The sequence below is a fragment of the Erythrolamprus reginae genome, chromosome 1 (genome assembly GCF_031021105.1).
Source record: "Erythrolamprus reginae isolate rEryReg1 chromosome 1, rEryReg1.hap1, whole genome shotgun sequence".
Taxonomy (NCBI): domain Eukaryota; kingdom Metazoa; phylum Chordata; class Lepidosauria; order Squamata; family Dipsadidae; genus Erythrolamprus; species Erythrolamprus reginae.
The window spans coordinates 71,100,172-71,117,321 of record NC_091950.1 but is presented as its reverse complement, the minus strand read 5'-3'; the positions used below and the strand labels follow the sequence as shown (position 1 = coordinate 71,117,321).

The following is a 17,150-nucleotide window of genomic DNA, read 5'->3' as shown; positions in this document are numbered from 1 at the left end:
AATTCCAACAAAACTCCTCTTAGGGCAGGGGTAGGCAAAGTTGGCTCTTCTATGACACGTGGACTTCAACTCCCAGAATTCCTGAGCTAGCATGATTGGCTCAGGAATTCTGGGAGTTGAAGTCTACAAGTCATAGAAGAGCCAACTTTGCCTACCCCTGTCTTAGGGCAATTCTTGGCTATGCATCAAATGTCAGTGCTGCAAATCTGAATTTCTCACAAGTGGGGCAAAGCTGCTGCATCATGAAGGCCTCTTAAATGATCCCTCAAGAATTTGTTTCTTCTCTTTACATTTAAGCAATTCATGCTGTAGCTATTATGTCCATTTTCTTCATCTTAACAAGACTAGACATGCACAAGTAACCCGTGGTGTTGAGTGAGTAGTGCTTTATAGAATCAATCATCTTAAACCTAAAGTTTTCTCTGTTGACTATAGGACAAGGCAGATGTTCAGCTGGAAACCTTCAGATATTAGTGTTAAGTACTAGCCACAGAACTGAGGTTTTAAAATCCACTCTAACACTTTTTTCTTTGGTTAGCAAAAACGTTTTTGAGGCCTCATGTAGCCAGTGGTCATGTCTGTTATTTGCTGCAGATTCCAGAGTTTGGACTTGCTGAATTCTACACTCTGTGCAAATGTTGGACCACTGAGCTCTCTTTCTTTTTTTATAATTGGAAACATTAAATCTAGTTTCATGCTCAAGCATAAAGAGAAATGATTCATGTGGCAGAAGCATGCGCCTGCACATTTTGCATGGTTGAAAAAAGTGATATAACAGTGCAATCTCCCCTGTGCCTACACACATACATAAACCTCACTGAATTCAGTGGAATTTCAGTAGGCCAAATAAGTATAGGATAGAATTGCAACCTAGGATTTGGGGCTTATGCGCAAATCACTTAGCTTTGAAACTCTCTTGGGACTTGATGCTGGTTGGAAAAATAATAAGAAAAGTGGACTACATATAAATTGTAATTTCAAAGGAGGTAAAAGGTGAACATTGCTACATGTATGACATACTCTCCTTTTAAAGCTTTCTGAAATACTTAAGTGTCAAATTTGGCACAAGATGATGCTGTAGAAAAATGTGGGCACATATTTAAACCTTGTTGAGTAAGCATGGAATATGTTTTTTCAGCTGGAGCTACACATCTGTTTACTAGGACCACTTGTAGTTACAAGGAACTTATTTTCTCCAACTTCAAGAATGAGATTAGGTGGACATGGAAATGTGTGTAGCATATGTGTCCCTGAGTCTTAATACTACTACTCACATATCACTTTCCCAGTGTCTAACCATAAAAATCTTAGTATTATTGCCTTCATTGTTAGGTGTCTGGATTCCCCCCCATCATTTTTTCTCATTTTCATTCCTACCCTATTCATGTCACCTAATATAGTTTCTCTCTTTGGTAGTGTTTATCCAGAGTTTGCACATTTTTCCACAAATTTATACCTTGTTTTTCCAGTAGCAACGTTTATTGGAGTGTAACATGGAATGTTGTTAGGCAATGGATTCTGATTTCATACATACCTAAAGCACATTAGGTGAAGCAATTTATACTTTCTGATACATGCTTCAGCCCTTTCTCACCCTTCAGTCCACAATAGAAATAGAACTCATCTACATGTTCTTCCTAATTGAAAATGGAAATGGGGACAGCTACAGGGACTTTCTTGGCTGCACCCCAATTTGTTAATACTTAATTTGTAAAATCTTGTGACTCCTGCCTGCAATAAAGAATATGATGAAATACTACACTAATGGTTGAAAAGAATCAATGCTGATAGTTCTTCTTGCCACCAACTGATTTTAGAATAATTGTTTTTTCCATTCACAAAATATACTGCTCAAAAAATAAAGGGAACACTCAAATGAAACATCCTGGATCTGAATGAATGAAATATCCTCACTGAATACTTTTGTTCTAAACAAAGTTGAATGTGCTGATAACATGTGAAATTGCTTTGTCAATCAGTGTTGCTTCCTATGTGGACAGTTTGATTTCACGGAAGTTTCATTTACTTGGCGTTATATTGTGTTGTTTAAGTGTTTATTTTTTTTAAGCAGTATATATAATTTTGATTAGGATGCTGACCTGGGAATCTTGTTGAAAGGAACCTCAGGGGAAGAAATGGGGAACAGAAGATGACTCTATTGAAACTGGATTCAATGACCTTGACAGAATAAAAAGCCAGCAAGTAGACTGGATCTTTGTAATCCCTTTTAGGAGGAAGAGTGGACTTGAAATTGCCCATAAGTGTTCCATGCACTTGATCCTTGCATGGAGATTGCAAGACAGAAGTCTCTTGTCAATTTGGAGCTGTGGAAGATGAGGGAAAGTCAATTTTCCTCAAACTACGTTTTTCATTTTTACAGACTCTATAGGAATCTTTGAATTAGCAGCTTTTATAGATCCAGATAAGTTTCAATCATTAGCAAAATAAACTTAAAATACCAGTTTAAGAATTTAAATGTTTGGGAATAAACAGCAAAAGGGTAGTTAGGACTTTGATTTTGGAAAGATACAAATGGACTAAGGGTCGGGATAGATTTGAAATATGAATTTGGACTTAATTATAAGAATCCTTCATGTGGGGAAATATTTTTGTTTTGACTTCTGTTTAAAATCATCATAGGATAAAGATTGGACATTAGATGGAACTAAAAGGAGCTAAAAAGGTTACAATTAAAGATGTAATGGAACAGGAATAATTACTGGACAAAAATGAAACTGATCAGAAAGTGGATTTAAAAACGATAAGCTACATGAATATTGTGGAAAAAATGTCATGTTACCAGCAGATATAAAAAAAGTCAGCTGGTGTCTTCATAATTAAAGGTACATATAAATAACAAAACAAGAAAGTGACCGAGATAATTTTCCTATATTGGATATACTAAAGAGAATGGTTAAAACTTTGAAGAGTTTTGTGGGAAAGAACAAAATATTGAAAAAAAATATCAAATTCTGGGACATTAAAACAATATTTGAAGTGATGGGCTACCAAAATTTTTACTACCAAATTTTACTACCAATTGGGTGCTCTGGGGTGGAGCTCTAAATTTTGCTACCAGAACTGCGTTCCTGACCGTTCCCGTAGGAGCCCATCACTGTCCTTAATGTACATTTGCTGACCAGTACTGAAGAATGAGGGTTTAAGGTTTTTTTAATCAGGTAGTCCTCAACTTACGACCACAATTGAGCCCAAAATTTATGTTGTTAAGTGAGAAATTTGTTTAGTATTATCCCATTTTATGACTTTTCTTGCCTCATTTGTTAAGTGAATTACTGCAGTTGTTATATTAACAATATGGTTATTAAGTGAATCTGATTTCTCATTGAATTTATCTGTCAAAAGGTAACAAAAGGGGAATCACACGACTCATAAATGTAAACCAGTGGTCAAGCATCTGAATGTAAATCATCTGACCATGGGGTGCTGCAATTGTCATAAGTGTGAAAAATAGTCAAAAGTCATTTTTTAGAGTGCTGTTATAACTTTGAACGGTCACTAAATGAACTGTTGTAAGTTAGGACTACCTATATAGATAAGAGATCTAATATTGGAAGAGAAGATCATTTATTGTATTTTAAAAATGATGACACTGCAAGTTACTAAAATTTTTATACTTGTTGAATATATGCTGTTCAAAAAAATAAAGGGAACACTCAACACATTCTAGATCTGAATGAATGAAATATCCTCATTGAATACTTTGTTCTGTACAAAGTTGAATGTGCACCACAGAATATGAAATGAATTGTCAATCAGTATTGCTTCCTAAGTGGACAGTTTGATTTCACAGAAGTTTGATTTACTTGGAGTTATATTGTGTTGTTTAAGTGTTCCCTTTATTTCTTTTTGAGCAGTGTATTTCTTTTCTTTTTCTTTATTGCATCCTTATTCTTTATTTTCTGCACTATTTTTATTTTTTTATTTTTTTAGTTTGCATTTTTAATTTTTTAATTGTAATTTCTAATAAAATTATTATATTAAAAAGTCATCCTACTGAAAGAAGTTAGATTTATATCTAAACAATATGGTTAATACTAATCATGGTTTTCTATCACATTCTGCAAAGGTTATAGGCTCAGGCAAAAAAGCAAGTCTTTTTAATCATTAAAAATAACATTTATTTAGAATTAAATTATTAACTATCAAATTATTTTATTCGACTGAAAGCTGAAGTTGAAAATATACTTAAAGATATGTTGTAAACAAAGTACAGAAAAAGCTATGTATGTAAATGTATTTTATTTTTGAATTTTGAACAGGCTAAATTAACAGCAACAACAAAATAGAGAAATATCAGATTTCCTCTGAAGATGTTTATTTCCTGCATTGGAAACACTTAGCATAACAAAGCATTTTGTTGACATCAACTTGCTATGAACATTTTTAAAAAGCCAGTTTAATATAATCTAGGCAATTTTTTTACATGATTATGTCAACCCAAATATCTTTAAAAATACTAAGATATCTCCAGCTGTTGTGCACATAATATGCCTCAAACATCATCATAAAAATGTTACTTTTTAAAAAGAGAATTCAATTATGATTCTCAGTTTTCTTTGAAATTTTTAGCAATCATTTTTTAAATCTATATTTCATTGCCATCTTTCAGCATTATAGTCTTTTGAATGTAGTTTGCATTATAAACTAGTAATATGAACAGAGGAAATTTGAAACATAGGGGTTACAACTGAGAAGGACGTGTCTCTAATGGCTGTTTACTTTAAAGGTCATAACAGTGGGGAAGTAAGTAGGATCTTCTAAAATAATTTTAAAATACCAAATGATAATGTTTAGAATTTTAAAACCCTGAAGTACGGTACTTCAAATTGAGTAAAACATGAACTGACATGAACTGAGCATAGTTGGTGCAGAATGAATAAATCATTTGATTGTCCAACTTCAAGAAGGATAAGAAACATTAATTTATTTTATCAGGTCAATTTTTGGAGTAATCTTCAATAGAAATTCAACTAATAGCATGTAATACAACTAATTTGGTAAAGAGGACATTAATATTACAATCAGTAATAGAGTTACAGGTAGTTGAGAACTCCATCCAACTATTTGGTGCTATTTAGTGGTCAACTGAATTTTTGAAGCCCAAATCTGATAGCCCAGATATAGTGAGTTGTTTACTTCACCAAATATGTGGTGAAGTTAAATTTAGTGGGACTCAGTTCTCAGTTTAACTGTCCTCATCACCACTCAGGAAGTACTAATATAAGTACTGAATATAAGACTGGACTCTAAAATCAATATTTCAGTTTATAACAACTTTATAATATATTATTTGTTTGTTTGTTTATTCCCTGTCTTTGTTATTTTTATAAATAACACAGGGCGACAAACATCCTTTTCTCCTTCTATTTTTCCCCATAAGAATGAAGTGAATTGGGTGAGAGAAAGTGACTGGCCTAATGCCACCCAGCCGACTTTCATGGCTAAGATGAAACTAGAACTTACAATCTCCTGGTTTTTAGACAGGCATTTTAAAAAATAGGTTCGTTCAATCAATGAGATAGTTCAAATTAACACTTTTAATTTGCTTGAGAGTCATACATTATATTCTTTTAAAATACTTAGTGGAATAGGTATTTGCATACCTATCCCATATATATCAACTTTTTTTCCTGAAGAATATTTACCATTCTTCAATATACTTTGCAAATATTGTATATTTTGTAAAGAATACAAAATACCTTCAATAACCAAGACCATTCATTTTCCACCATTGCACAATTCTCCTTGCATTTTTTAAGTCTATAAATGCTGAGGCACAATTTTTTTTAACTTCATGGGGATTGTTTTACATTATTTTCAGTTTGAAATTAATACTTTTGGTCACCAGTTTTCTTGAAGCCACCCGTAAACGTATTCGTAAACCAGCAGCATCACTGCACCACCTAGAAAAGAAAGGGTTTTTTTTAATGTACATAATTTAAGAAGTGACACATCATGGAAGGAATTATGACTTTTCTCTACCAATCTGTTTAAATTATTTGGAAACAAAGTAATGTTTGGCTCTTGCCGAAGCTGGTAATTTGATGGGAATCTGTATAATAAATGCAGAACATTAGATTATGTATTATTTTAAAAACTAAAATACAAAAGGCAATTTTTCTATGCTTACTTGAATCATGAATATTTGTGATGGAAAATCAAATAGGTTTTCATGTTTTTTTCCTTTCAATTGCTTTCACTTTAACACATACCACATTTTGGTGCAGAACTTTGTACACACAATATTTATTATACACACAATGTGTATGTACTACAAGGGAGAAGCCATCCAAATGCAGCAAAGTTTTCTTAAGTCCACAGCATAAGTCTAATGACCATAGTGGTCAACCAGCATAAGAATATTCATATGAGTTCCACTCTCCACTAATGTGTTGAGTACCAAATTTGATAAGTTTCAAAGCAGTTGAGAACCAAGGTATAACTGTATATACCTTTGTCGTCAGGCATGGGGGAACTGAGATATCTCCCCCGGGCCTATACAATTCATGTATGGTATGTTTGTATGTATGTTTGCTTAATAATGGGTTTTTAAAAATACTTTAAATTGTAAATTATTAGATTTGTCATGAACTGTTTTATTGTGTTGTGAGCCGCCCCGAGTCTACGGAAAGGGGCGGCATACAAATCTAATAAATAAATAAATAAATAAATAAATAAATAAATAAATAAATAAATAAATAAATAAATTTACTTACTTACTTACTTACTTACTTACTTACTTACTTACTTACTTACTTACTTACTTACAGCACTAGATTAGTATGCCGCCCTTCTCCAGAGACTCGCAGAGGCTATTAATGATAGCATCAATAGTGAATGAGAACATAATTACCTGGTCCTAGCCTCATGACCTTGGGAACCAAGCCTTTGTACAAAGCTAGAAATCTGAAGAAAAGCAATGAAAAATGTCAGTTACATTGATCAGATTTTCTTTTAGGGTAATTTTTTTAAAAAAATTCTCCATACAAACATCTTCAATACATTTAGAAATATTTTCATATTATAATAAAAATTGTATCAAGTTAGTACATTCTTTATAGTTAATCTCCCCCCCCCAAAAGTTATTAGTTCCAAATTAATCAATCCAACCCACCCAATCTTGACATATAATTTTGTCATCTAGATACCTAATTTTCGTCTACATGAATTCAAGCTTAATTTCTTTTAAACCCTATTAAAATAATATTATTCTTCTTTAATACTTTAGATATGCCATAGTGCCTACTCATTCTTCTTATGTATTCTCCAAAACCCTTACATGAAAAAAGACTTTATCAACTACGAATAATAAAAAAGAGAAATTAGAGTTTTAAAAAGGGAAAGAAAAGAGCAAAGAAAAAAAAGGGGGGAAAGCCAAATAAACAAAAAGAAAACCAAACTCTATTATTATACCAGTGTTATAACAATATAAAAATTAACCAAATCATTATTTTAAATCTTCAATTAATAATCATCTTAATATAATCATATTTCATTTGAAATCATAATCAATTATTATTCAAATATTTATCACTTCATTGTCAGTCTTTCCCAATAATTTCAATAATCCAATAATCAAAATATATCTATCTATTTCTATATAATTCTATAATTCAATAAAATGTAATAACTTGAAAAATATCTTAAAAACAACACCTAATTAATCTAACTACATCATTTCATAGTTAATACATATTTAATAATCTGTCATCCCTCCTCTTTGCCAATCCTCAAGGCTTTTATTTTTTTATGATTTTAAACCCATATATTTTATCTTTGCCTCCCTTTTTACCAAAATATATAACTTTTTTCATTGTCATTCTGACTTCTTGCTTACTCTGCCATTTCTGGGGTGTCAGGTCATATCTATTCTTTATTTTCTTAGTGCTTAAAGTAGTGCTTAAATCATCATGACCGTCAAACCCATCAACCTGTCCTTCAATCAAACCATTTTCCAATTCATTTCTAAAAAACACTATTTCATTAATGCTGTGTCCTTTAATCAGTTCCTTTTGGGAATGCCTCTCCGGTGATACTTTTCTATTTCCATTTCTCTGTTGCTCATTCAATTCCAGTTGTTGAGGACTCTTTTCTTCTTCCCCTTCAATTTTACTACAGTCTTGCTGTGAGCTTTCAGTATAAAAAAGGTGTTTTCATTTCTGATTTCTTCTTTCCATTCCTGGATCTCTTTAAGTATATCCTTGAACAAATCTCTATGTCTTCCATCTTTTGCAAAGTTAATGTATCAAAAAGTTTTATCAAAATATCCAATTAACCTTTATAACATCCAGAAGCCAAATTTTTCAAAAAACAGATTATATCCTTCTTTCCTTCTCACCCTTTCCGAGTTCAAATAAAGGTCAAGCCCAAGATGTTCTCTTTCTATTTGTTTTTCAGTTCCTCTTTATCACTTATAACAGGAAAACAATCTGCCCAGCCTCATTGCATCAAGGACAAATTCAGTGAACAACAAGTCCAAACAAATATTGCCTCAACTTCATCAGCAGATGTTATCAATATGCAATCACGGTTACTCCCAGTTCTTCAATTCTGGCTTCTATAATCACTTTGAGATTTAAATTATGCTAATTCTGAAAATCCAGTCTTCTGTTTCCAACTTCCACAGATAAAAACAATTTGTAAAGTTCTTGGGTTTTTAAATAAATTTTAAAGTTCATTTAAGTGTCGAATAATATGTCCAAAAATAGTAGAGCCACAGCCATTTCCACTTCCGCCCAACTTCTGAAACAAAGAGATTTTTTAAAAAGCCAAATCAAGATCCCCTCTGGCAAAATCGCTCACCCTTTCCAACAGGCTTTTATTCTTCTCAACCTCCAGCACAAAAGCTTATGTTTCTTCTCCTTCCATATGACTCTGACGCTTCAAATCCTATCTTCCCAGCAAGTAGTCGTTTCACCCAATGCCGATTGACGTCGCAGCTCTATCTGTTGCGGGGCGTGCCAGCCCCCAAAACGACAGGAGACAAAGACCCTTTTTTCACCCCTACTCCAGGGAGGTTTTGGGGTGATCTGACAGGAATCAGCACCTCCCAACAACAGGGATTCGGCATCCCCCTGCGAGGGTGAAGGAGAAGCCATCTCACCGCAGCGTTGACCATGCTCTCTCGATCGGGTTTTCTTAACAGCCCATCAGTCTGCTTGCACCAAAACTTGAACTTAGCTGGCATATATACTTCTTTGAAAAAACAACAGATACTTTATTTTAGGGAATAGTGTCTTCATGCAAGGTTGAAAGCATTACAGTTGTACAAACCTGTACAATTCTAATGGCTCTCCTTTAGCTATGTTGTGATTGAGTTCTCACTTTAAGACTATTTGCATACACGAAGTTTGGAATCCTGGTGCTATATTGATGCCCTGAATTCATTAATATCATGTCCCTGATTAACTGTATAACAAGCAGATGTTGCATTCTCATTCCTCTATAGCGGTGATGGCAAATCTATGGCATGGGGCCAGAGGTGGCACCAGTGTGCCTTCTGTCCCCTGTCCTAATGTTTCTTTTATTTTTTACTAGTACCAGGCATATAAATATTATCATATCTAATGTTTCTTCTTATTTTTTTCTTTTTATTTTCTTCTTACTAATATCAGGTATATGAATATTATTATATCTTTACATACCTCCAATATGTACTTGACAAAACAAACAAATAAATAAATAAAATTATAAATATCTGAGGTCATGTGAGCCGCTGCCCTATGTCAGTTCCAGCACATAGCCAACTGATTTTTGGACTTCTTTTCAGCCATTTTTGCTCTCTCCAGGCTTCAGGAATGCTGGGAAGGGTGAAAAACAGCCCAATGGGCCTCTGTAAGCCCAGAGGCTTCAGTAATGTTCTGCCAGACTCTCTGATAGGAGCCTCCCAAAAATTCAAAGGTACAAATTTCACACACATGTTTGAAAATTCAAAACAATGTTCTTTATCACAAAATTCAAAATAAACTAAGCACTCTTTTTGTATTGCAAAGAGCACTCGTCCCAAAACAACCTGGTAGTTTGTACAAGTCCCTTATCAGTTCGTAAGTACGTAGCTTGCAGCTGTGAAGAAAGTCACAGCCCTTCTTCCATGAAGTGAAACACACTTTGCTCTGCTTTGGTTTCAAAGTGGTGAAAAGTCAACAAACAAAGCCGGAGTCAGCAAGACATTCATGAAACACAACGATCAGATAATTCTTCACAACGGCCAAACCCACATGCTGCTATTTATAGCAGCAGCACTAATTACAACAGCCCCACCCAACCACAGGTGGCCTCATTTTCTCTTGTAATAATCCTTTAGTTGTTGCTTCCTATGCACCACTCTACGCATGTGTGGATGTGTCATTAATTCTTGTTCAGAATCCAGAGTTGGACTGTCTGCCAAACTCTTCTCCTCCCTGTCACTCAGGCTTCCTTGGTCAGAGGAGACTTCCCCACATCCACCTGCACATTCCTTGGGGCAGGAGCTGGGCCAGAGCTAACCACAACAAGTAAGGGGAGGACAGTGTGGGAGATTGTTTGCATGTGGGGGGGAAAGTGCGGGAGTTGTGCGCATGCACAGGGGAAGGGCACTGCAGTATGAGTGTGGGCATGCAAGCTCACACTATCACATGCGTGCACATCCTTTTGGCACCCGAGCCAAAAATGTTCGCCATCACTGCTCTACAGGCTAGGATAGAATACTTATTAAAAAATTGCAGAAAGTTAGAAACATGGGAGGAAGTGTGGCACTCTCTGACGTCGTTCCTAGGATGACTTTGATTCTTCTGAAGTCTCATGCAAAACCCTTTATGATATATGAAAGAGCTTTTTCTATTCATTCTGTATAATTTGCACCCAGAAATAATCGAGATCTCATCAACCGACAGTTTTCATTGTGACCTCTAGGTCTGCTTAAAACCAAACACTGTTGTATTTTGGCCTCCACTAACCCCCTTTCAAAGAGAATTTGCATAAATCTCTGTATGCTTTTCTCCATTTTGAAAGATATTGACAAGCTGTCTTTCCTCAATCTCAATTTGGGCAAGCAGAATGTTTTTAGTATTTACAATTGAAACAATTAAATATAGGAGGCTACCTTGATGTTGGGGGAGGGAAGCCCACTCTTGCCCCAATACATCAATTGACATTAAGGTGCATAAATTGAATGGCCTGGTGTAGAACACTGGAGTCTTTTCAGAACAATATAATAAGAAATTTGTTAAATTGAAATTCAGAAAACTCAGGCTAAAGAAGAATTCTCTTTTAATTTCATATGTGCATTTGGAATTTATTTATTTTATTTATTTATTTTATTGGATTTGTATGCCGCCCCTCTCTGAGGATTCGTTAATTGTGAAGCTTTGAAAATATTTATTATTATTATTATTATTATTATTATTATTAATTAGATTTGTATGCTGCCCCTCTCCGTAGACTCGGAGGGGTGTGTGTTACAGCAATAATAAAAACAATGTATAACAAATCTAATATTTAAAATATCCAAAAAACCCTTATTTAAAAAGCAAGACATACACACAAACATACCATGCATAAACTATATAGGCCTGGGGGAGAAGTCTCAATTCCCCCATGCCTGATGGCAGAGGTGGGTTTTGAGGAGTTTATGAAAGGCAAGGAGGGTGGGGGCAATCCTAATCTCTGGGGGGAGTTGGTTCCAGAGGGTCGGGGCCGCCACAGAGAAGGGTCCTGCCAGATTACATTGTTTAGTCGATGGGATCAGGAGAAGGCCAACTCTGTGAGACCTAACTGGTCACTGGGATTCGTGCGGCAGAAGGCGGTCCCGGAGATATTCTGGTCTGATATTTGATATACAATACAAATATACAAATTCTATGCAGAGAGATTTTTAAGGACCTGATGAAAACTGCAATGTTGCACGTTGCGGATCTGCAATATGATCTTATGAACAAGTCAGAGTTCTAGATATTTACTACTGAAATGAATACTTTACCCTTCTTCTTTATAAACAGTTGCCATCGTTTTAAAACAGGTCCTGTACTTGATTTCTCCGGGCACAGGCTGCGGTCCTTGAATCCTACTCTTTGCAACATCAAAAGGGATGTTAATAATTGAGGCTATTGTTCCTGAGGCTAGCCCAATTCCAAATTTTCTGAGAAACTCCAATGTTGGATCCTGGATAAACAAACAATCAAAACAACAAAATAGCTGAGAGACGAGGCAGAAAAAATGATGGGTTGGGGGTAGTGAATGACTGATATAAAATGAACCAAGTTAAAATCAGAACAGAAGCACCTCAATTGCTTAAAGACTATGAAATAATATGCATTTAATCAGAAAACTTGCACTCCTGCTATTCTAGTGGAACGCATTAGGACTTCCAATGCCAGGGCTCCTTTTCCTGACAATTCGATTGGCTATGTTTTTACACATGGTCTAAATTGCTGGAGTACACATTTCCTCACACAGGATTTATAAACACAGTTCATAAAAGCAAGACCAGTACGGCATATGGGGATGATTTGTATAATTGGGCTTCACAATGTACTTAGTATTACTGTATCAAAACGGGAGAAATCTAAGCACACTATTAGCTAATTGGCCAGAATATTTTACAAATGACAGCCACTTCCACCATGAAGCCTACTTGTGCATTGGACCCCCAAATGCTAAATTAAATAAAGGCTAATCTCAGTCTGCTGCCTTCCTCCTCCGGGTTTAAAAAAAAAAAAACATTTAGCTTTGCGAGTAGCTAAACTGTAGCAAGGAGGCCTGGTTTCCTGCTATTAACAATCCAGCAAGGGCAGAATTGCAGGGCAGATTTCTATGCCCTTCTTTTATCAAGAACAGTAGTAATTCACAAAGCTAATTGGCTGAAGAATGTACAAAACATTTTGTCCAAAGACCACAATTTTGCCCTGCTTTGAAAAATTCAGAAACTAGCTGTACCATAAAGCCAATCTTGAAACCACAACTTTTTGCATGTGCTGACCCAATTCAACATTTCATGCTTTCTCAGATTTTATTGATTGATTGATTGATTGATTTGATTTGATTTTTATGCCACCCTTCTCGAGGCGACTCAGGGTGGCATACAACATTAATATAGCAATATATAAGAAATATAATATCTCTAAAATATGAAAATTTGCTAAGAATATTTTTTAAAACCCCCATGAACACTCACATACATTCATCCAATCCAATCATATATCATATCGGCCGGATATAGTCTCATCACTCACGGCCCCCAATGCCTGCTGGCAAAGGTAGGTTTTTAAGGCTTTGCGAAAGACCAGGAGGGAGGGGACGGTACGTATCTCTGGAGTTTGTTCCTGAGGGCCGGGGCTGCCACAGAGAAGGCTCTTCCCCTAGGCCCCACCAGTCAACATTTTCTGGCCGATGGGACTTGGAGAAGGCCGACTCTGTGGGACCTAACTGGCCGCTGGAATACATCTTCCTACCTACATTAGTTTAGTGAGAGTAAAATTAATAAAAGTTTTCATCTCAAGTGTGTGAATACTGGAAACTTAAAGTGAATTCTGTTATGCTAAATTTCCTGTGGAGCCTATTATACAACTTTAAAAAATTCTTTTTCCATTTTGTGCCATGCAAGTACCGAAAAGGCCCTACATGTCTTACAAATGTATGGGGCAATTTGCTGAATGAAGGTCCTTCAATGCAATCTTTCCCAGCCTTGCCAGATGGATAGACTTTCTAGTCACATTGCCCTCACATTGCCCATATTTATTGCAGCTGATGACAGTTGCAGTCCATAGTAACCGCAGGGCACCAAACAAAAGAAAAATCTTAGAGCAGCTTCATAGAGGAGGATGCCAGATTTGATGTGCTTCTCAATTCTCAAAAGCTGAACAAATACATGACAATCCTTGAAGTTCAAACCAAATATAATTTTCATATCATACAAATGGTATTAGTAACTTTTGGGCTTGGAAATGTCTCAAAGAAACATACAATTGGATCATCAGTACTGGAATTTGTATTTCCAGGACTCAAGTTTTAATGCCCTGTCTCATGGTGACATAGTTTCAATGCAAATCTAGTTTTTAAGATTCACATATACTACCTACTTTCGAACTCTTCCTATACGGAGGTCCTACCTCCGCCTGTTTATGTTCCTTTGTGAACATAGCAACAGTTTAATTATTCTGGTAGACATAGTCCCATTCGATTGGGCGGTACGGAAGTCAAATAAAACAAAAAAATAAATAAATATAACACAATGCAGTTACAGGTTAAAGGGCCAAGTTTTGGAGTTCGAACATTAGGTAACATTTGTTTGATGTACTCATTTGTGCCTCCGATGAAATCCATTTGTTCACAGGTACGTTAACTTATCTTATGTAAGTGGCGCAGCAGGTAGAGTTCTGTACTGCAGGCCATTGAAGCTAACTGTACATCTGTAGGTCAGCGGTTTAAATTTCATCACCGGCTCAAGGTTGACGCATCCTTCCATCCTTCCGAGGTGGGTAAAAATGAGGACCCGGATTGTGGGGGCAATATGCTGGCTCTATTAAAAAGTGCTATTGCTAACATGTTGTAAGCTTCCCTGAGTCTAAGGAGAAGGGTGGCATAAAAATAGAATAAATAAAAATAAAATAAAAATACTATAGTGCAGTTTTTAAAAAGTCCACCTCTGTCACATATGCACTCTGTAGCCTTAAGAAAAGCCATTTGCCCTCTTACATCAACACTGTACTTCCAAGTATAGCCAACTAAATGTCTTCAACATGTTTGTTTTATGTTAGCTATCATTATAATTTTAATTTTCAAGCCTGCTCACTTGCTGATGTCCTTGGGAGGTTTACAGGAAGTTAAAAGAAGTAATAACAGCCAGTACGAGAATAAGTAATAAATGATCATGTTGGGGCTAAAATATCAGTTTAAACAGTGGATTCAAATCACTTCTTGGTCCAGGGCCTGGGGGAAGAGTCAGTCACCGGGATCTTGGGTCTAAATGTAAGACATGGGACCACTATTGTTCCCTTTGGAAGGTCCATAGGTTTCCAGCTTTGGAAAAATGGAAGTTATGGAAAGATTTGGATCTCACCTGTAGCATTCTCAGCTTTTTCAACTGTTTAAAAAAAATTGAAAACTATCTGTATCTTAGATAGATCAGGAAAATTTTTTAAAATAATATACATACCTTATTGGCAGGAATGATGTTTTTCACATTGAAGTAGAATCCAAAATAGATCATATTAAAAACTCCATGTCGTCCCAAAGTAGCAGACAGGCCTTTGTTGAGTCCACTCAGACCCCACCCATTGGCCTGAATAATTTGGCGAGCTTTAGCAAAGGTGGACGGTTGCTATAGAAATAAAGCAAAAGACAAAACCACTCTATAAATATTTCAATAGTTTGCATAACTGGCTTAAATCACTCAAGTGAGTTTCCTTGGCTAGGAACAGACTTGAATTTGGATCTCTCCAGTCTTAGTAGAGTCTTGTATCTTTCACTCATTATTTTTAATTTTTTCTCATGAGCAATGAAATCAATTATGTTTTTTATTCATTCTTTTCCTATGTACATATAAATAGATTTATGCTTACACTATGTATGTAAAACAAATACAACTTTTACTAAGAAGTTCTGTTCAATTATCCTCATTCATTTGTGGGTTTCTGAAGTGTTCCATCTTTTTTCCCCTTACTTTCTAATTTAAATTTTTTCATTTTGAATTCCTAACATTTTTCCTCCTTGATATAATTTATCCAGACCTTGCAGTTTCTACCAACTTCATCTTTTGTTCTTTTAGTAACCTTTAGAAGACTGTAACATTGAATATTATGAGTCAGTGGATTCTGATTTCATGTATATCCAAAATAATCCAATGTGCACGTCAGCTTTTCATTAAAACCTATACCTTTACTTCCCTGTATATTAGACAAAGCAAGATTACTTTCATGTAGATACTTCCCTTTCTCTTAATTTCACAGCCAGGCAAATTATCTATGGGACTTTCATTCATATCCTTCTTTAACCTATCCTATTCACCATTTATTCCTTGTTTTATTCCTTGTATGTTCCAATTGGCAAAGGAAGCTGGGCTTTGTTTTTTCCCTTTGAAAACATTTTTGTTTCTCATCCAAGAACTGAAGAAGCTTCTTGGATGAGAAACAAAAACATTTTCAAAGGAAAAACAAAAACAAAAAAAAGTCCAGTTGCCTTTTGGAAAAAGGTTCAGCATGCATTCAAACCCAGTTGCACCTGTGCTCCATGTAGCATTCCTGCTAACAATAAAAACAATAAAGCTGAGTTGGGGCATATTTTGGCTAATGCCTCATGCATGTCCAAGTCCAGGTTTACTCCAAGTGGGCATATATAACTTGCTGTGCAAGTTGGGCCATCTAATCTAGAGACTACTTTGCAAGTCCACCAGGGGTGGGTTCTGGCTTCCCCATCTGCCGGTTTGCTCAAGGGTGAGCTGCGTGGGTGCACGTGTCATGCGTGCATGCACAGTACTTTAAAAAAACTTCTGCACATGCTCAGAAGTTAAAAACAAGATGGTGGCACCATAGGGAGAACAGGCTCAGGGGCATGGTAGGCCCGGGTCACTGCCGGTTCTAGCAACCCAAGCTACCAAGTTACCAGTTCTAAAAGAACTGGCAAAAATCAGGAGGAACCTACTTCTGAAGTCCACATATGGCTGCCTGCATATTCTTTCCTGTATTTCCCCAGCAAGGAAGCTTATACATCATACTGATAGAGTATCTAGGTCCTTAAGCTTTCAAACTTCCAACTCAAGCCAATGGATTGGTGTGGAAGATTTTTTTTTATAATTGTCTAGCCCCAAATTAAATATTTTTCTCTATTTATTTGCTTAGTTTTGTTGTTCACTAAAGTTATATTTGTGTAATCAAATATTTAATTAGAAAGGCAAAACATGATTGTCACAATGATGCTTGTACAGGGAAATAAAGACCATTTTGACTACACCTCTTTAAACGATGCTAATGTCATCATGTATTCATTTGTTTAATGACAAAATGTCATTAAAATGTCATATTGAAATAAATCACCCCAATGAATCTTGCCGTATCAAAGTCATCTGGTTTCTGCTTATTCAGGTGACAGATAGGTTGGATATTCTTTTAATCTATTGCTTCATTTTTATTTAAATACATTTGCCAGGTATTTATAAC

General features: G+C 35.5%; 1 protein-coding gene across 5 annotated transcripts in view; it reads right to left on the bottom strand.

The window, feature by feature from the left end:
- Positions 1-4,245: 4,245 nt before the first annotated feature.
- The window catches only part of SLC25A21 (solute carrier family 25 member 21), a 314,802-nt gene continuing 301,897 nt past the window's right edge, over positions 4,246-17,150 (bottom strand). For all 5 annotated transcript variants that reach the window (XM_070755370.1, XM_070755380.1, XM_070755396.1 and 2 more), the window contains 4 exons: positions 15,152-15,316; positions 11,978-12,159; positions 6,875-6,927; positions 4,246-5,924 (listed from right to left, as the gene is read on the bottom strand). In XM_070755370.1, the coding sequence (XP_070611471.1) occupies positions 5,863-5,924; positions 6,875-6,927; positions 11,978-12,159; positions 15,152-15,316 (462 nt within the window). In that variant the 3' untranslated portion in view covers positions 4,246-5,862. The remainder of the gene's footprint in view (positions 5,925-6,874; positions 6,928-11,977; positions 12,160-15,151; positions 15,317-17,150) is intronic.